A 22,178-nucleotide genomic window follows, 5' to 3' on the forward strand; every position below is an offset into this window, starting at 1 on the left:
AAGGCAAGCTAAGACAAATCTAAACAATATATTAAAAATCAAAGACCTCACTTTGCAGACAAAGGTCCATCTAGTCAAAGCTATAGTTTTCCCAGTAGTCATGTATGGATGTAAGAGTTGGACCATAAAACAGGCTGAGAGGTAAAGAACTGATGTTTTCAAATTGTGGTGCTGGAGAAGACTCTTGAGAATCCCTTGGACTAGTCAAACTAGTCATCAATCCCAAAGAAAATCAACCCTGAGTATTTATTGGAAGGATGCTAAAGCTCAAGCTCCAATACTTGGACCACCTGATGCAAAGAGCTGACTCAGTGGGAAAGACCCTGATGCTGGGAAAGACTGAGGGTAGGAGGAGAAGGGGGTACAGAGGATGAGATGGTTAAGGCATCACTAACTCAACTGACATGAGTTTGAACAAATTCCAGGAGACAGTGGAGGACAGAGGAGCCTAGTGTGCCACAGTCCATGGGGTAGCAAAGTTGAACCCAACCTGGCGATTAAACAACAGCAAATATTTATAAAATGCATTGTCCTGAATCTAGAGGTTTTTCTGAAGGAAAATACTAAGGAAAATTAACTTGTGACCTAGTGCAGTGAAAAAATATCTTTCATTCTGGTTTTGGTTCTACCACTTTCTAGCATCATGACCTTATTTCTCTACTACTAAATTACTACCTACTAAATTTCTCTGAATATCTACTTAACTATAGAATTAAGATACTAAATCTGCCCTTTATCTCATAGACTTAAAAATATTGGTTATTTGAAAACACTTTAGGAGGCGGTCCTTAGATGGAGGAGGAATAGGACGGGAAGACCACTTTCTCCCCTACAAATTCATCAAAAGAACATTTGAACGCTGAGAAAATTCCACAAAACAACTTCTGAATGCTGGCAGAAGACATCAGGCACCCAGATAGGTAGCCCGTTGTCTTTGAAAGGAGATGCAGAAGTCTTGAGGCTACTGTAAGAATAAGACTGAAAACCAGAGGCAGGAGGCTTAAGTCCAAAACCTGAGAACACCAGAGAACTCCTGACTGCAGGGAACATTAATCGATAAGAGCTCATCAAAAGCCTCCATACCTACATTGAAACCAAGCACCACCCAAGGGCCAACAAGTTCCAGAGCAAGACATTCCATGCGAATTCTCCAGCAACACAGGAACATAACTCTGAGCTTCAATATACAGGCTGCCCAAATTCACACCAAACTCACTGACATCTCAAAACTCACTACTGGACACTTCATTGCACTCCAGAGAGAAGAAATCCAGCTCCACACACCAGAACACTGACACAAGCTTCTCTAACCAGGAAACCTTGACAAGCCACCTGTCCAACCCCACCCACAGCAAGGAACCTACACAATAAAGAGGAAACACAAACTGCCAGAATACGGAAAGGCCACCCCAAACACAGCAATATAAACAAGATGAAACGGCAGAGAAGTACTCAGCAAGTAAAGGAACAGGATAAATGCCCAATAAACCAAACAAAAGAGGAAGAGATAGGGAATCTACCTGAAAAATAATTCAGAATAATGATAGTGAAAATGTTCCAAAATCTTGAAAAGAAAATAGAGTTACAGATAAATAGCCTGGAGACAAGGATTGAGAAGATGCAAGAAATGTTTAACAAGGACCTAGAAGAAATAAAAAAGAGTTAATATATAATGAATAATGCAATACATGAGATCAAGATCACTCTGGAGGGAGCCAACAGTAGAATAACGGAGGCAGAAGATAGGATAAGTGAGGTGGAAGACAGAATGGTAGAAATAAATGAAGCAGAGAGGAAAAAAGAATGAAAAGAAATGAGGACAACCTCAGAGACCTCTGGGGCAATGTTAAATGCCCCAACATTCGAATCATAAAAGTCCCAGAAGAAGAAGACAAAAAGAAAGACCATGAGAAACTTGAGGAGATAATAGTTGAAAACTTCCCTAAAATGGGGAAGGAAATAGTCACCCAAGTCCAAGAAACCCAGAGAGTCCCAAACAGGATAAACCCAAGGCAAAACACCCCAAGACACATATTAATCAAATTAACAAAGATAAAACACAAAGAACAAATATTAAAAGCAGCAAGGGAAAAACAACAAATAACACACAAGGGGATTCCCATAAGGATAACAGCCGATCTTTCAATAGAAACTCTTCAGGCCAGAAGGGAATGGCAGGACATACTTAAAGTGATGAAAGAGAAAAACTTCCAGCCCCGATTACTGTACCCAGCAAGGATCTCATTCCAATATGAAGGAGAAATCAAAAGCTTTACAGACAAGCAAAAGCTGAGAGAATTCAGCACCACCAAACCAGCTCTCCAACAAATGCTAAAGGATCTTCTCTAGACAGGAAACACAGAAAGGGTGTATAAACTCGAACCCAAGACCACAAAGTAAATGGCAATGAGATCATACTTATCAATAATTACCTTAAACGTAAATGGGTTGAATGCCCCAACCAAAAGACAAAGATTGGCTGAATGGATACAAAAACAAGACCCCTATATATGTTGTCTACAAGAGACCCACCTTGAAACAAGGGACACATACAGATTGAAAGTGAAGGGCTGGAAAAAGATATTCCACACAAATAGAGACCAAAATAAAGCAAGAGTAGCAATACTCATATCAGAAAACACAGACTTTAAAATAAAGGCTGTGAAAAGAGACAAAGAAGGACACTAACTATATCAAGATCAAAGGACCAATCCAAGAAGAAGATATAACAATTATGAATATATATGCATCCAACATAGGAGCACCACAATATGTAAGACAAATGCTAACAAGTAAGAAAGGAGAAATTAACAATAACACAGTAATAGTGGCAGACTTTAATACCCCACTCACACCAATGGATAGATCAACTAAACAGAAAATTAACAAGGAAACACAAACTTTAAATGATACAATAGACCAGTTAGACCTAATTGATATATATAGTACATTTCACCCCAAAACAATGAATTTCATCTTTTTCTCAAATGCACATGGAAACTTCTCCAGGATAGATCACATCCTGGGCCATAAATCTAGCCTTGGTAAATTCAAAAACAATTGAAATCATTCCAAGCATCTTTTCTGACCACAGTGCAGTAAGATTAGATATCTATTACAGGAGAAAAGCTATTAAAAATGCCAACACATGGAGGCTGAACAACACGCTGCTGAATAACCAACAAATCACAGAATAAATTTTAAAAGAAATCAAAATATGCATAGAAATGAATGAAAATGAAAACACAACAACCCAAAACCTATGGGACACTGTAAAAGCAGTGCTAAGGGGAAGGTTCATAGCAATAGAGGCTTACTTCAAGAAACAAGAAAAAAGTCAAATAAATAACCTAACTCTACACCTAAAGCAACTAGTAAAGGAAGAAATGAAGAACCCCAGGGTTAGAAGAAGGAAAGAGTTCTTAACAATTAGGGCAGAAATAAATGCAAAAGAAACAAAACAGACCATAGCAAAAATCAACAAAGCCAAAAGCTGGTTCGTTGAGAAGATAAATAAAATTGACAAACCATTAGCCAGACTCATCAAGAAACAAAAGGAGAACAATCAAATCAACAAAACTAGAAATGAAAATGGAGAGATCACAACAGACAACACAGAAATACAAAGGATCGTAAGAGACTACTATCAGCAACTATATGCCAATAAAACGGACAACTTGGAAGAAATGGACAAATTCTTAGAAAAGTACAACTTTCCAAAACTGAACCAGGAAGAAATAGAAAATCTTAACAGACCCATCACAAGCATGGAAATTGAAACTGTAATCAGAAATCTTCCAGCAAACAAAAGCCCAAGACCAGATGGCTTCACAGTTGAATTCTACCAAAAATTTAGAGAGGAGCTAACACCTATCTTACTCAAACTCTTCCAGAAAATTGCAGAAGGTAAACTTCCAAATTCATTCTAAGAGGCCACCATCATCCTAATACCAAAACCAGACAAAGATGCCACAAAAAAAGAAAACTAGAGGCCAATATCACTAATGAACATAGATGCAAAAATCCTTAACAAAATTATAGCAAACAGAACCCAACAACACATTAAAAAGATCCTACCTCATGACCAAGTGGGCTTTATCCCAGGGATGCAAGGATTCTTCAACAGTCACAAATCAATCAAGGTAATACACCACATTAACAAATTGAAAGATAAAAGCCATATGATTATCTCAATAGATACAGAGGAAAGCCTTTGACAAAATTCAACATCCATTTCTGATAAAAACCCTCCAGAAAGCAGGAATAGAAGGAATGTACCTCAACATAATAAAAGCTATATATAACAAACCCACAGCAAACATTATCCTCAATGGTGAAAAATTGAAAGCATTTCCCCGAAAGTCAGGAACAAGACAAGGGTGCCCACTCTCACCACTACTGTTCAACATAGTTTTGGAAGTTTTGGCCACAGCAATGAGAGCAGAAAAAGAAATAAAAGGAACCTAGATTGGAAAAGAAGAAGTAAAACTCTCACTGTTTGCAGATGACATGATTCTCTACATAGAAAATCCTAAAGACTCCACCAGAAAATTACTGGAGCTAATCAGTGAATATAGTAAAATTGCAGGATATAAAATTAACACACAGAAATCCCTTGCATTCCTATACACTAACAATGAGAAATCAGAAAGAGAAATTAAGAAAACAATCCCATTCACCATTGCAACAAAAAGAATAAAATACTTAGGAATATATCTATCTAAAGAAACAAAAGACCTATATATAGAAAACTATAAAACACTGATGAAAGAAATCAAAGAGGACACAAATAGATGGAGAAATATACCATGTGCATGGATTGGAAGAATCAATATAGTTAAAATTAGTATACTACCAAAAGCAATCTACAGATTCAATGCAATCCCTATCAAGCTACCAACTGTATTTTTCACAAAACTAGAACAAATAATTTCACAATTTGTATGGAAATACAAAAAACCTCGAATAGCCAAGGCAATCTTGAGAAAGAAGAATAGAACTGGAGGAATTAACCTGCCTGACTTCAGGCTACACTACAAAGCTACAGTCATCAAGACAGTATGGTACTGGCACAAAGAAATATAGATCAATGGAACAAAACAGAAAGTCCAGAGATAAATCCACGCACCCATGGACACCTTATCTTTGACAAAGGAGGCAAGAATATACAATGGAGAAAAGACAATCTCTTTAACAAATGGTGCAGGGATAACTGGTCAACGACTTGTAAAAGAATGAAACTAGAACACTTTCTAACACCATCCACAAAAATAAACTCAAAAGGGATTAAAGATCTAAACATAAGACCAGAAACTATAAAACTCCTAGAGGAAAACATAGGCAAAACACTCTCCGACATAAATCACAGCAGGATCCTCTATGACCCACCTCCCAGAATATTGGAAATAAAAGCAAAAATAAACAAATGGGATCTAATTTAAATTAAAAGCTTCTGCACAACGAAGGAAACTATAAGCAAGGAGAAAAGACAGCCTTCTGAATGGGAGAAAATAGTAGCAAATGAAGCAACTGACAAAGAATTAATCTCAAAAATATAAAAGCAACTCCTGCAGCTCAATTCCAGAAAAATAAATGACCCAATCAAAAAAAGAGCCAAAGAATTAAACAGACATTTCTCCAAAGAAGACATACAGATGGCTAATAAACACATGAAAAGATGTTCAACATCACTCATTATCAGAGAAATGCAAATTAAAACCACAATGAGGTACCATTTCACGCCAGTCAGAATGGCTACTATCCAAAAGTCTACAAACAATAAATACTGGAGAGGGTGTGGCGAAAAGGGAACCCTCTTACACTGTTGGTGGGTATGCAAACTAGTACAGCCACTATGGAGAACAGTGTGGAGATTCCTTAAAAAACTGGAACTGCCATATGACCCAGCAATCTCATTGCTGGGCATACATGCTGAGGAAACCAGAATCAAAAGAGGCACATGTACCCCAATGTTCATCGCAGCACTGTTTATAATAGCCAGGACACGGAAGCAACTTAGATGTCCATCAACAGATGAATGGATGAGAAAGCTGTGGTACATATACAGAATGGAATATTACTCAGCCATTAAAAAGAATACATTGGAATCAGTTCTAATGAGGTGGATAAAACTGGAGCCTTTTATACAGAGTGAAGTAAGCCAGAAAGAAAAACACCAATACAGTATCAGTTCAGTTCAGTTCCATCGTTCAGTCATGTCCAACACTTTGCAATCCCCTGAACCGCAGTATGCCAGGCCTCCCTGTCCATCATCAACTCCCAGAGTCCACCCAAACCCATGTCCATTGTGTCTGTGATGCCATCCAACCATCTCATCCTCTGTCATCCCCTTCTCCTCCTGCCCTCAAATCTTTCCCAGCATCCGGGTCTTTTCAAATGAGTCAGCTCTCATCAGATGGCCAAAGTATTGGAGTTTCAGCTTCAACATCAGTCCTCCAATGAACACCCAGGACTGATCTCCTTTAAGATGGATTGGTGGGATCTCCTTGCAGTCCAAAGGACTCTAAAGAATCTTCTCAAATACCACAGTTCAAAAGCATCAATTCTGAGCTCAGCTTTCTTTAATGACCAACTCTCACATCCATACATGACTACTGGAAAAACCATAGCGTTGACTAGACGGACCTTTGTTGGCAAAGTAATGTCTCTGCTTTTTAATATGCTGTCTAGGTTGGTCCTAAGTTTCCTTCCAAAGGAGCAAGCGGCTTTTAATTTCATGGCTGCAATCACCATCTGCAGTGATTTTGGAGCCCAGAAAAATAAAGTCAGCCTCTGTTTCCACTGTTTCCCCATTTATTTGCCATGACGTGATGGGACTGAATGCCATGATCTTAGTTTTCTGAATGTTGAGCTTTAACCCAACTTTTTTCACTCTCCTCTTTCACTTTCATCAAGAGGCTCTTTAGTTTTTCTTTACTTTCAGCCATAAGGATGGTGTCATCTGCATATCTGAGGTTACTGACATTTCTCCCAGCAATATATATAGAATTTAGAAAAATGGTAACGATAACCCTACATGCAAGACAGCAAAAGAGACACAGGTGTATAAAACAGTCTTTTTGGACTCTGTGGGAGAAGGCAAGGGTGGAATGATTTGAGAGAATAGCATTGAAACATGTATATTATCATATGTGAAACAGATCGCCAGTCCAGGTTCAATGCCTGAGACGGGGTTCTCAGGGCTGGTGCACTGGAATGACCCAGTGGGATAGGATTGGGAGGGAAGGAGGGGGTTCAGGATGGGGAACACATCTACACCCATGGCTGACTCATGTCAATGTATGACAAAACCACTACAATATTGTAAAGTAATTAGCCTCCAATTAAAATAAATTTTAAAAAATAAAAAATAAATAAACTTCTATGTAAGACTTCAACTATTTCTATATGTTAAAATATAACGCTTGCAAACTAAACTAGCTGGAAATATTTTGTTTGTTTATGCATTGTTTACCCAGAAGCATTAACTATAAAAATTGATTAAACTATACATTAGACTGTACACCTTATTCTATGTATATTATATATTTAAAATCTCATATTGGTAACTGGTTTGCATTATACTTACTGGACATTAACACAAAGATTTTAAAAATCATTTTAAAAGAACTAGAATTAATAAAATTTAAATTTATCAGAAGTTATTTTCATTTTAGTTAGCAGAGTTAACTGAAGGCATGCATAAACCAAGAGTTTTATTTATCAGTTTCATTATGCTATATCTTTTCATTATGCTATTATGCGATGCTGCTGCTTCAGTCGTGTCCGACTCTGTGCAACCCCATAGACGGCAGCCCATTATCAGTTTCATTATGCTATATCTTTTCATTATGCCATTATGCGATGCTGCTGCTTCAGTCGTGTACGACTCTGTGCAACCCCATAGACGGCAGTCCACCAGCTCCTCCGTCCCTGGGATTCTCTAGGCAAGAACACTGGAGTAGATCATTATGCAATTACATATGCCAAATTTTACTATTTTAAAGCATGAGGAAGTTAATATAAAATTGCATGAATATATCTAATTGAATAAAAACTACAATTCATAATAGGTGTAAAAACAATTTCTTCCACAATATACATTTAAAAGAATGGAACTATATAAACGCATTATTTTGGAAAAACCTCAACAGTTACACCTTTATCTGTTTCTGGAGAGATTTTCCTAATTAGTAAAACTAAAGTACATTAACTGTTCTAACTAACAATTTTTTCCAGAAACCTTACACTAAAAAGGGGGGTGGGGCAAGAGTTTCTATGCAACTAAAAAGTGACTCAGTTCCGTCAGTTCAGTTGCTCAGTCGTGTCCAACTCTTTGCGACCCCATGAACTGCAGCACGCCAGGCCTCCCTGTCCATCACCAACTCCCGGAGTTCACTCAAACTCACGTCCATTGAGTTGGTGATGCCATCTAGCCATCTCATCCTCTGTCATCCCCTTTTCCTCCTGCACCCAGTCCCTCCCAGCATCAGAGTCTTTTCCAATGAGTCAACTCTTCGCATGAGGTGGCCAAAGTATTGGAGTCTCAGCTTTAGCATCAGTCCTTCCAAAGAACACCCAGGGCTGATCTCCTTCAGAATGGACTGGTTGGATCTCCTTGCAGTCCAAGGGACTCTCAAGAGTCTTCTCCAACACCATAGTTCAAAAGCATCAATTCCTGGGCGCTCAGCTTTCTTCACAGTCTGACTCTCACATCCATACATGACCACTGGAAAAACCACAGCCTTGACTAGACAGACCTTTGTTGGCAAAGTAATGTCTCTGCTTTTTAATATGCTGTCTAGATTGGTCATAACTTTTCTTCCAAGGAGTAAGCGTCTTTTAATTTCATGGCTGCAATCACCATCTGCAGTGATTTTGGAGCCTAAAAAAATAAAGTCTGACACTGTTTCCACTGTTTCCCCATCTATTTCCCATGAAGTGATGGGACCGGATGCCATGATCTTTGTTTTCTGAATGTTGAGCTTTAAGCCAACTTTTTTCACTCTCCACTTTCACTTTCATCAAGAGGCTTCTTAGTTCCTCTTCACTTTCTGCCATAAGGGTGGTGTCATCTGCATATCTGAGGTTATTGATATTTCTCCTGGCAATCTTGATTCCAGCTTGTGCTTCTTCCAGCCCAGCGTTTCTCATGATGTACTCTGCATATAAGTTAAATAAGCAGGGTGACAATATACAGTCTTGACATACTCCTTTCCCTATTTGAAACCAGTTTGTTGTTCCATGTCCAGTTCTAACTGTTGCTTCCTGACCTGCATACAGGTTTCTCAAGAGGCAGGTCAGGTGGTCTGTTGTTCTCATCTCTTTCAGAATTTTCCAGTTTATTGTGATGCACACAGTCAAAGGCTTTGGCATAGTCAATAAAGCAGAAATAGATGTTTTTCTGGAACTCTCTTGCTTTTTCCATGATCCAGCAGATGTTGGCAATTTGATCTCTGGTTCCTCTGCCTTTTCTAAAACCAGCTTGAACATCAGGAATTTCACAGTTCACATATTGCCAAAGCCTGGCTTGGAGAATTTTGAGCATTATTTACTAGTACGTGAGATGACTACATGCCAAAAATAACAATAAAAAGTAATGACACTAATGCTAATATTAAAAAGCTTATTTGAAAGATACCTAGTTCTTTAGTTCTTCTGAGACTAAAGTATTAAGAAATTTAAAAAAATGTCACCCTAAATCTTGATCAAAGAACCAATAGCTTCTAAGCTGAATAAAAAGGAAAACTAAACCAAAAACTCCAGCTTTTTGGTTAAAAAAAAGGAAAGGAGCTAAAATTTTTAAAAGATGTATAACCTCAAATTTGGAAGCTTTAATATGAAAAATTTTTACTTCAAAGGGTAATAAAATGTAGGACTATAAGAAAACTAGGTAATCTTAATATTTCTTGGTAAGTTCATTATTTAATGTAACAATTTAAAATCTCAAAAGAAAAGTGGTAAATCTTAAGACTTTTTTAAAAATTTACTTTTAAAAACGTATTCTTCTGTGTTTTATTTATGTGGTGATTGTGTAGTTATTGCAGAATACAAAACTGGAAAGTAAGGACACATCCAAATCTATACAGAATTTGGATTTTTGCACTTGAAGTCCATATAGCTAAACTTTTCAACAACGGTATCGAACAACACATACATAAAATGTAAATATGGGATTTCACTTGAAATGTATTACAAATCAAACATATGGAATCTCAAAAACTGGTTATTATAAAACTTACACAATACTGTAAAATCATCAGGACCAATAAAATTTTTCCATTAAAATGTTCTATCTATAGTCTTTAACTGCTATAATTCTCTGACAACATTTAATATGAATTGTATTTTATTTTGACATTAACTTGGTTATAATTCCTGAAATTCTTAATTATGAACCTGCAAACTAGAACAATTTTAAATTAATAGCATATGTATTAATCTAAAGGCTTTTAAAAGACAAAAACTTGAGGTTTGGTATCAAACATTTTAAAGTAAAAACAATGTTGCTAGGAAAATAAAGTATACTGGTTAGTTGCTTATAATAATAAATTAAAGGACAATTTTAAATAAACTCTCAAATACTGAGTTTATTTATAGTCTCTCTCTAATTTAGAGTACTATGAATCACTACTCAGATAAAACTGTATCTAAATAACTTAAATGGGTATCTGATCGTCAGTTAAGACTCCTCTCTTCTTTCCAATAACTAGTGCCTATCAACTACAAATTGGCATTTGCCACTGGCACTTGCCATCCACCTCTACAAGGATTAAATCATGTGCTGCTGCAGCTGCTGATTTTCAATACCTGCCCCCCTCAAAAGGAGTTCAGGGTGAACAGAAAGGAGGCACCCTACTCAGGGAAAAATTGGCAGGACAGGTCTTCAGATAATTAGATATTTTCAGGAGCCGATTTTATGAGCCCAATTCTTGTATCTACTCATATTTTAAATAGCACTAAAATCCTGCAAGGTGATGAATGATCCTCATGACAGGCAGAAAGCTTCACAGGACTAGCAGAAACTTTCTGGAAAAATATGTGTCTGGTTGCATGTATTCCTCCTTAACCAAAATTACATATATACTGACCTTCCCCCCTGCCTCTTTGGAGCAATTCCTCCAAAATCTAAGGTGCTGTCTCCCGGGCTGCACTCCTCATTTTTTCCCAAGTAAAACTTAACTCACAACACTCACATTGTGCATTTTTTTAAGTCGACATACTTTATACACAAACTGGAAAATAACATAGACAAAATGACTATAAACTTCATTCCAACATATTTTGACCAAAATTAAAAATAAGTAATCAAACAATTCCTATGTGTGTTCTACTTAGGTAATCTTGTTTACTTGTAAAATGTAATGCCTCTTCCATAAGCCCCAAATAAAATGTTTTAAAACAATATATTTGGACTTCTACTTCCAAAAAGATAGACAATATGTATTTTTCCTCTATCCTTCCTCCTAAGAGTTAAAAATCCTGAACATTATATGTAAGACAAGCCTGAGATGAGAAGACTCTGAAAGGTAGAGTGATGAAGGTAGACCAAATAGGGACTTCAGGACCTGAGTAACGACACAGCAGTGAGTTCCCTGGGTTTTCTTTTTGCCATATATATCCTAAGACTGGGAACTGGAGATGCTGGCAATCCAAAAACACCAATGGACACAGACCAAAAAGGCTCAAAGAAAAAGACTGCTTTCTTCATGGCCAAAGGACCAGGAAAAGACTAAACTAGCAAGACAGAAAAGGGAGGGGATATATGTATACCTATGGCTGATTCATGTTGAGGTTTGACAGAAAACAACAAAATTCTGTAAAGAAATTATCCTTCAATTAAAAAAAAAAAAGCCAAAAGCACAGAAAACCTTGCAATCCTACCCCCACCAGCAAAGGCTGAGTGGAGAACATAGACTTTCACCCTCATCAAGTTTCATTAAACTTCCCCAATTCCTCTGCCTTTATCCCACAAAGTGCTGCAACAAATATGAACACCTCTTCTTTTCAAGTAGAGAAGGCCAAATAAGGAGCTAGGACTTTCAGCTCCTTCCTGTGGCAACAAGGCAACACCCCACATCCACCATTAAAGTGGTATCAGAGACCTATTTAAATCTGTAGCAAAAGAGTTAAATAAGGTCCAGAGTCTTACAACATAATACCCAAAATATCCAGGTTTTAATCAAAGGCTAGTGGTCATTACAAGAACCAGGAAAAATTTCAATTTGATTAAGAAAAGAAACCCAACACACTGAGATGATGCAGATGTTAGAATTATCTGACAGGGATTTAGAAGTAGCCGTCATAAAAATGCTTCAACAAGCAATTATGGATTTCTTGAAACAAATGAAAAATAAAAAGTCTTAATAAATAAGTAGAAAATCTCAGCAAAGAAATAGAATATATAAGGATAAATTAAGTTTTAGAATTGAGTAACAATAAATGAACTGAAAAACTCAGTGGATAGGTTCAACAACAGAATGGAAGGGAAAGAGGAAATAAGCAGTGAACTAGAAGATAGAATATCAGCAATTACCCAATCTGAATAAAGGAGAAAAAATGAAATGCAAACAAATGAAAAGAGCCTCAGAGTCTTGTGAGACTGTAACAAAAAGATCTAACATTCGTGTCACCTGAGCCTTGGAAAGAGAAAAGAAAAAGGATAAACAGAAATGGTATTCAAAAACATAATGACTGAAAATTTCCCAAATTTGGCAAAAGACATGAATTTACAGATTTAAGAATCTGAATCTCAAAACAGAATAAACCCAAAGAAATTCATGTTAAGATGTATCATGGTCAACTTCTGAAAACTCTAAAGACAAAGAAAAAATCTTGAAAGAAGCAGGTTAAATTACAATTTGAATTCTCAAGAGAAATCATTAATGTCAGAAGGAAATGGCATATTTTTCAAGTGATAAAAGGAAAGGACTATCAATCTAGAATTCTTTATCAAGGGAAAATATCCTTCAGCAATGAAAGGATAATCAAAACCTCTCAGATGAAGGGAAATTAAGATAAATTGTTGCCAGAAGACCTATTCTAAAAGAATAACTAAATTAAGCTCATTAAACAGAAAGGAGGGCATTCCTAGTGGGTCAGCAGTAAAGAATCTGCCTGCAATGCAGGAGACGCAGGTCCAGTTCCTAGGTCAGGAAGATTCCCTGGAGATGGAAACGGCAATTCACTCCAGTATTCTTCCCTGGAAAATCCCATGGACAGAAGAGCCTGGTGGGCTATAGTCCAGAGGGTCACAAAACAGTCAGACACAACTTAGTAACTAAACAAGTGAAGCCGCTCAGTCGGGTCCAACTCTTTGCAACCCCATGGACTATCCTGCCAGGCTCCTCCATCCATGGGATAAAACAACAACATAAAAAAATAAAGGAAATCATAAAAGAAGGTATCCTGAACATCGGCAAGGAAGAAAGAGCAACAGAAGGAGCAAAAATATGGGAAAATTCAGTGAACTTTTCTTTTCCTCTCGAGTTTTTCAAACTATGATTGACAGCTGAAGTAAAATTATAATACTATCTGATGTGGTTCTCTATGTATGCTAAAGAAATATATATGACAACAGTATGAATGAGAGAAGGTAAAAGAACATAAAGGGAGGTTAGGTTTCTACATTTCACTGAAACTGGCAAAATGCTGATACCAATAGACTGTAGTAAGTTATGTATACATAATGTTATACCCAGGCAGTACAAAGAAATATGCTCAAAAACACTACACGTTAAGAGAGAATCCTAAAAAATCCTAAATCCTAAAAAAAAATCTCTCTCTCTCAATATGAGTTCCCTTGCAATCCCATAGAAGAAATGGAGTCACCCTCATAATCAACAAAAGAGTCCAAAATGCAGTACTTGGATGCAATCTCAAAAACAGAATGATCTCAGTTCTTTTCCAAGGCAAACCATTCAACATCACAGTGATCCAAGTCTATGCCCCAACCACTGATGCCGAAGAAGCTGAAGCCAACCAGTTCTATGAGGACCTAAAAGACCTTATAGAACTAATATCAACAAAAAATGTTCTATTCATCATAGGGAATTGAAATGCAAATATAGGAAGTCAAGAAATACCTGGAGTAATAGGCAAGTTTGGCCTTGAAGTACAAAATGAAGCAAGGCAAAGGCTAACAAAATTCTGCCAAGAGAACACACTGATCATAGCAAACACCCTTTTCCAACAACACAAGGGATGACTTTACACATGGATGTCACCAAATGGTCAATCCTGAAATCAGATTGATTATGCATTCTTTGCATCCAAAGATGGAGAAGTTTTATACAGTCCGCAAAAACAAGACCGTGAGCTGACTGTAGCTCAGAACATCAGCTCCTTATAGCAAAATTCAGGCTTAAACTAAAGAAAACCAGGAAAATCACTAGGCCATTCAGGTATGACCTAAATCAAATCCCACCCAAATCAAATCTCCTATGATTATACAGTGGGCGTGATGAATAGATTCAAGGGATTAGATCTGGTAAACAGAGTGCCTGAAGAACTATGGACAGAGATTTGTAATACTATACAGGAGGCACTGACAAAACTATCCCAAAGATAAAAGAAATGCAAGAAGGCAAAGTGGTTATCTGAGGAGGCCTTACAAATAGCGACAACAAAGAAGAGAAGTGAAAACCAAGGGAGAAAGAGAAAGGTATACCTAACTGAATGCAGAGTTCCAGAGAATAGCAAGGAGAGACAAGAAGGCCTTCTTCAATGAACAATGCAAAGAAAGAGTGAAACAACAGAAGGGAAAAGACTAGAGATCTCTTTAAGAAAATTGGGGATATCAAAGTAACATTTCATGCAAAGATTGGCACAATAAAGGACAGAAAGGGTAAATACCTAATAGAAGCAGAAGAGATCAAGAAGAGACGGCAAGAATACGTAGAAGAACTGTTCAGAAAAAGATCTTAATGACCCAGATAACGATGATGGTGTGATCACTCACCTAGAGCCAGACATCCTGGAGTGTGAAGTCAAGTGGGCCTTAGGAAGCACTGCTGCCAATAAAGCTAATGCAAATGATGAAATTCCAGCAGAGCTACTTAAAATTTAAAAAAAAGAAAAATGATGCTATTAAAGTACTGCACTCTAAATGTCAGCAAATTTGGAAAACTCAGCAGTGGCTACAGGACTGGAAAAGGTCATTCTTCACCCCAATTCCCAAGAATGGAAGTACTAAAGAATGTTCAAACTATCAGACAATTGTGTTCACTTGCCATGCTAGTAAGGTTATGCTCAAAATTCTTCAAGCCAGACTTCCATAGTACTTGAATCAAGAACTTCCAGATGTACAAGGTGGGTTTAGAAAAGGCAGAGGAACTAGAGACCAAATTGCCAACATTCGCTGGATCATAGAGAAAGCAAGGGAATTCCAGAAAAACATTTACTTCTATCTCATTGACGATGCTAAAGCCTTTGACTGTGTGGATCATAACAAACTGCGGAAAACTCTTAAAGAGATGGGAATATCAGACCATCTTACCTGTCTTATGAGGTACGCAGAAGACACACCTGTATGCAGGTCAAGAACCTTATATGGAAAAGCTGACTGGTTCACAATCAAGAAAGCAGTATGACAAGGTTGTATATTGTCACCTCGTTTGTTTAACTTATATGCAGAGTACATCATGTGACATGCTGGGCTGGATGAGCTATAAGCTGGAATCAAGACAGCCAGGAGAAATATCAACAACCTCAGATATGCAGATAACACCATTCCAATGGCAGAAAGCAGAGAACTAAAGAGCTTCTTGATGAGGGTAAAACAAGAGTGTGAAAAATCTGACTTAAAACTCAATACTAAAAAAAACTAAGATCATGGCATCTGGTCCCATCACTTCATGGCAAATAGATGGGAGAAAGGTGGAAGCAATAACAGATTACCTCTTCTTGGGCTCTAAAATCACTACAGATGGTAACTTCAGCCATGAAATTCGAAGATGATTACTTCTTGGAAGGAAAGGTATGACAAACCTAGACAGCGTATAAAAAGCAAAGATATCACTTTGCCAACAAAGGTCCTTATAGTTAAAGCTATGGTCTTTCTAGTAGTCATGTATGGATGTGAGAGTTGGACCATAAAGAAGGCTGAGTGCCAAAGAATTGATGCTTTCAAACTATGATGCTAGAGAAGACTCTTGAGTCCTTTGGACAGCAAGGAGATCAAACCAGTCAATCCTAAAGGAAATCAACCCCAAATATTCATTGGAAGGACTAATGCTCAAGTTGAAACTCCACTGATGGCCACCTGATGCATTGGAAAAGACCCCGATGCTGGGAAAGATTGAAGGCAGAAGGAGAAAAGGGCAACAGAGGATGAGATGGTTGGTTATATCACTGATTCAGTGGACATGAACTTGGGCAAACTCTGGGAGATGGTGAGGGACAGGGAGGCCTAGCGTGCTACAGTCCACAGGGTCACAAAGAGTCAGACAGGACTTGGTGACTGAACAACAAAATAAGATGAGTGCTATCTGATCATGTGCTTAAAATGTAATTTATGTTTTAAAAAACTAAGGCCTTAAAGCCCAATAATATTATTGATTTAAACAAAAAAAAATTGGCATAACAATAAATACCTGGTAAGTTAAAGATAACAACAAAATGTTCAGTATAACTTGGGAAACATAGTAGCTCAGAAAATAAGGAAAAATACATTTTTAAACATTTCAGATACAGACAAAAGTAGTTAAAGTTCAACGGAATATGATTGGTCATTGTGCTTTAGAACTCATGTTTTTACTGTAATCATAACATAATACTTGGTGATTGCACCCAATTTAAAACAAGAATCATGGATGCTCATCTTTTAAAAGATTCAAATATAACTAGTATTTGTATTACCACAAGAGTGAATAGCTTTGTCAACAAAGAATTCATGTATATAAAGCTTAACATATACCCACGCATTGAATCATTTATAAATGGGCCAGACTCTGCCTGAATGTCTTAGCTCTAGAGAACAAATTGCTTGTATTTCCCATCCAAGTCATGAAATGAGCTCATAAAGAACGGACTTCCCATACTCTACAGAAGTGTTGCAAGTAAGAATACCTGAAAGCTGTCAGCATGTAAGAACTTCCAGCTAAAACACCAATACCTTCAAGTTAAAAGAAACTTGAATAACTGAGCTGAAGTACTTCCAACTCAAAGCTGTAATAACTACGCTTCATTAGTAGGGTATACTCAAAGAATGATCAGAAAAGAAAATGTCACATCTTCTTATTCATGCAACAGTTTTCCTATAATTTGTTAATTCAAATTTTAACTTTTGCTAGCAAGTAAAACAAACGTAATTATGTTTATATTAATTAAGTGTTCATATTAAGGAAATATAACTTCAGGGTTAAGGACAAAGGAAATGGGGAGAACGACTGGAAAAAAAAAATACAAACTTTTAGTTATAAGAAAAAGCCTCAGGATCTAACATATAATATGGTGACAACAACTGATGATACAAAAAGGTAAAGATGTGAGGTGACATGTGTTAATTAATTCAATCAGTTCAGTTCAGTTGCTCAGTCATGTCCGACTCTTTGCAGCCCCATGAGTTGCAGCACGCCAGGCCTCCCTGTCCATCACCATCTCCCGGAGTTCACTCAAACTCACGTCCATCGAGTCAGTGATGCCATCCAGCCATCTCATCCTCTGTCGTCCCCTTTTCCTCCTGCCCCCAATCCCTCCCAGCATCAGGGTCTTTTCCAACGAGTCAACACTTCGCATGAGGTGGCCAAAGTACTGGAGTTTCAGCTTTAGCATCAGTCCTTCCAAAGAAATCCCAGGGCTGATCTCCTTTAGAATGGGCTGGTTGGATCTCCTTGCAGTCCAAGGGACTCTCAAGAGTCTTCTCCAACACCACAGTTCAAAAGCATCAATTCTTGGGCGCTCAGCTTCCTTCACAGTCCAACTCTCACATCCATCCATGACTACTGGAAAAACCATAGCCTTGACTAGGTGGACCTTTGTTGGCAAAGTAATGTCTCTGCTTTTCAATATGCTATCTCGGTTGGTCATAACTTTTCTTCCAAAGAGTGTCTTTTAATTTCACGGCTGCAATCACCATCTGCAGTGATTTTGGAGCCCAAAAAGATAGTCTGACACTGTTTCCACTGTTTCCCCATCTATTTCCCATGAAGTGATGGGACCAGATGTCATGATCTTTGTTTTCTGAATGTTGAGCTTTAAGCCAACTTCTTCACTCTCCTCTTTCACTGTGGTGGGCGTTAATATATATATTAATACATATGTCAAATTATCATATTGTACACTTTAAATATAATTTTTATTAATCAATTTATGTCTCAATGAAGCAGTAAAAAGAGAAGAAACATAACTTTATGGCTTTCCTCTTCTTGGTATTTATGTTTTTGGTTAATATGTCTCTTCCCATGCTGAACATAGGTTCTCCCCATGTGACTGTCTTGGCCTATTACAGGACACTAGCAAATCTGACATGGCATAGGCTTTATAAAAACTTGCATGTTGAGGGCTTATAAAGTTCTGTCTTGGAAGCAAGCTCCCATGATATAAAGACACTTGGGCTAGATTACTGAAAAATGAGAAGTCATGTAGAGAAAGACCCTGAAAGATGAGCAGCCATGTTGGATGTTCTCATCCAAACTGAGCTTCTTCAGTTCCACCATGTGAAGAAGAACTGTTCAGCTGAGTGCAGACAACCCACAGAATCGTGAGAAATGATAAAATTTGAGGGTGGTCTTTTATGCTGCAACAGAAAACCAAAATAACTATACTAAATTATATTTTGAAAAAGGAACACAAATTTAGTTAAGGTAAAGAGTCAAAAATCAGAAAGTTATCTTATGAGTAATGTTAAAATTTAATCAGAACCCAAACAAATTCATGACCATGAAATATAGCTCTTTTAGTTCTGTTGAGTAAAATGACCTAAATAATATTACTTCAGCATTGATATATATCCCAAATACTCAGCTCTCTAACACTATGTACTATTTTGTCTTCTCAGAAGGATGGCTAATTTCATTCAGAACAGAGAATATACAAAGTAGTCTTAACTGGTTACTGTCAGAAAACAAGAAGTCTTAAAAAACACAAGACCCTATCAAAACAACACAGACAAGAGCTCCAAAGAACAGAGAGACAGAATTTTTCCCAGAAAATATTAATAGGCTAATGAAACTACTATATCCCCAAAGGCCACCCTCTGACATCTGCATTAGAAGACACACTCCTCATTATCCAAAACATTAATGAAGTGTGTCATAACACTCCATTCACAGGTTTGAAAGACTCTCCCAAGTGCCATGGCCTTGAGCCTTGAAATAGTGAAAGATGAACTTGCAGCACCAGAACCAAGTGACTTTCACCTTCTCAATGTTCTTGAAATTAGAGCAATATGCTTTCCCTTTCAATTCCAATCAGTTACCAATAGATATGAATATTTATTTATTGCCTTACTACTTCCTTTGCCTTCTGTGGTCCATTAGGACTAAAGTTTTCCCAAAGACAAAGACAGATGCCAAAGAAGTACTGATGTTTTCAACAAATATAATAATTCCTGTGATGTTTGCTTAAGGTAACCTCAAAGCTATCTTGTATTCTTAAAAAATTGTTAAAGATGCCCTTTTCCTTAAAAAAAAACAATCTGTCTTTTATTTGGCATGAGAGAGCAGTTTTTTATATGGCTCTCTTGACAATACTGTTAGAAGAGCAGACATACAAAACAAAGAATACATACCCAATTTAAATCGAACACAGTGATAAACCTGGTTTCACAGGGAAAGTAGCCATGTTAGCACTGCCCTTCATATCCCTTAATCTGCTTCTATGAAAAAGATGTAAATTACATTTTCTAACATATCTTTGTCATCTATGACCTGTATATATATATTTCCTTTTCTCTTGTATCATCTGTATATTCAACACAAAATCATTCCTTTTTCTGAGAAGTATCTTTTCATTTCCTACAAGCCTTAAGAAAGTTTAGGTTAAGAGGGTATAAAGAAAGAGCACAGGCCATGGAGTTTTGGAGTTAGACAAGAGATCAAACTGAGTTGAGTATCCAGGTATTGCTCTCAAGCAGTCTCAGAGACTACTGTGTGACAGTATTAATTTCACTTCAGCTGAAGTCTGCATATATATTAGTCAGTTGTGACCTACTGCTCTACAACTACCAAAATTCAATCTCTGATGTTAGCAATAATGACCACTAGTAGCAGCAAGAAAAGACAATTATCACCTTCAGTATGCTCTGTTCTTTACAGCCAAAAATTTTACAAAGACTTTTGTTTAAAACAAATAACAATCATTAAATGCTAGTATTGAAAGGGCTGACTTTTGTTACCTAGGGCACTTTATTCAGAACTTTATCCACTACTATTTATGACTTTGGTTGTGCTGTGTTTTCATTTTTGAAATTTAATTGTTAACTAAGAGCTTTTAACAAGTCTGAAATATAGCTCTGCATAACTAGCATGCACTTAGTATTTTTTTTCACACCTACCTGTTAAATTTTATTTAGTTAGTTACACCAAACCCCAACATCACTAGATACTACAGTGAACTAAAGTTAGTCTAGATGAATAGGCCTCCATGGTCTATCTGGAATACCAGATATCAGACCCTTAAATACCTTAAGGTGTTCACGTGATATTAATATAGTAGTCTCAACACCCCTAAATACGACATTAGTTTTCAGCCACTGGGGAGGAACAAGTAGTTAAGTCATAATTCTGCTCTGCTAAGGTTTTGAATCCTGTGCACCTGAGGATGCTCAGTGGGCATGCATAGGAGGTCAGCGAGTGTCCTAGACAGCTGTCCACAATCCACACACTCTCCTTGTTTAAACATGGGCTCAAAGTCTTTCTGTCAAGGGCCAGAGAGAGAATAGTTCAGGCTTTGCAGCCCATCCTGTCTCCGTGGCAACTACTGAACTCTGCTGTTAAAAGGCGGGAAAGCAACCTGGACAATAGGCTGGCTGTGGTTCAACAAAACCTGACGAACAATGAAACTGGAATTTCATACTTTTGCACATGTCACGGAAGATTACATTTACAGCGAAAAAGGTAGCGAACAACGTAAAAACCATGCCCCCCAGCCAGCCAGGCAGCCATCCAAAACCTGGCCGCAGGTGCTCCCGCCCTGCTTTACCACACCTGCAGCGACTCTCCAGTAAACGAGGCCAGGTGAACAAGGGTTGTCTCTGCCCGGTCACTTGCACAGTCCCAGGTGCCCAGTCTGGCTCACCCCAGCCACGCTTGGGACCCAAAGGCTGGATCACTGCCTGACCGCGCGCAGGTGGAGCGGACCACAACTGGGACACAACTCGGCACCTGAGGCCGAGCCCCTGGAGAATGGGGTTTGGGAGGCATGTAGGACCCAGAAAAGGAAGAGCTGAGTCTCAGGCGGGCCCGGGAACCCCGGGAGGTTCCCACACAAGTGTCACTGGAGGGGCAGCCGCCCCTGGCCAGTCACTCACTTCGATACGCTGGCAGGGACGAAGGCCATAGCAGCAGCGCAACTAGAAGGACTAAGAACTTCATGGGCATCATCCACAGCACTCCGCCATGCGTCGGGAACGTCCTGGGGCCACCAGGCCGGGTACCTCAGTCCGAAAGGGGAGGGGGTTGGCGGGACGACCGTCCTTCCTCGGGGCCCCAGGCGCCCCGCAACGGTTGTCCCAAGCACGCAAGCGCAGAAGGTGTTGAGGAGCGCGTGCGGCCGTGGCCACGCCCCCTATTAGCGCCGCACACAGGGGGTGGGGCCACGGCGCCTGGCCCCGCCCTCCTACACATGGTTGCTAAGCCTTGGAAGCCCTTATCAGGGGAAGGCAGGGGAAAATCTTGATGCCCAGGGGAATATTGAGGCTTTAAAGGGTGGGTGTGGTGGCCTTGGCCTATTCCAGGAACTGGACTTGCTGTACCTAAAACAAGGTTGCTGTGCAGAAGGAAGTGACTGGTGGAAAGACAGACAAATAGCCTGGCCGTTACAACAACTTGGAAATGTCATAATGGGGAAGCATAGTGGCCAGCCATCTGAAGTTAACAACTGACCAGTTGAGAGCAGTCATTGAACTCGGTGTCAATCATTCTACTGTCATTTGGCATTTGAAGCAAATAGGATAGGTGAAGCTAAAGCTAAAGGCAATGGAGAAAAGGAAAGATATAAACCCATTTGAATGCAGAGTT

The 22,178-nt window shown here is 38.3% G+C and overlaps 1 protein-coding gene across 1 annotated transcript in view; it reads right to left on the reverse strand.

Annotated features, from left to right (window-relative positions):
- SPESP1 (sperm equatorial segment protein 1) overlaps positions 1-21,612 on the reverse strand; it is a 35,051-nt gene extending 13,439 nt beyond the window's left edge. The window contains exon 1 of the mRNA XM_018053814.1: positions 21,470-21,612. Within this exon, the coding sequence (XP_017909303.1) occupies positions 21,470-21,542 (73 nt within the window). The 5' untranslated portion in view covers positions 21,543-21,612. The remainder of the gene's footprint in view (positions 1-21,469) is intronic.

This window comes from Capra hircus, chromosome 10 (assembly GCF_001704415.2).
Source record: "Capra hircus breed San Clemente chromosome 10, ASM170441v1, whole genome shotgun sequence".
Lineage (NCBI taxonomy): Eukaryota > Metazoa > Chordata > Mammalia > Artiodactyla > Bovidae > Capra > Capra hircus.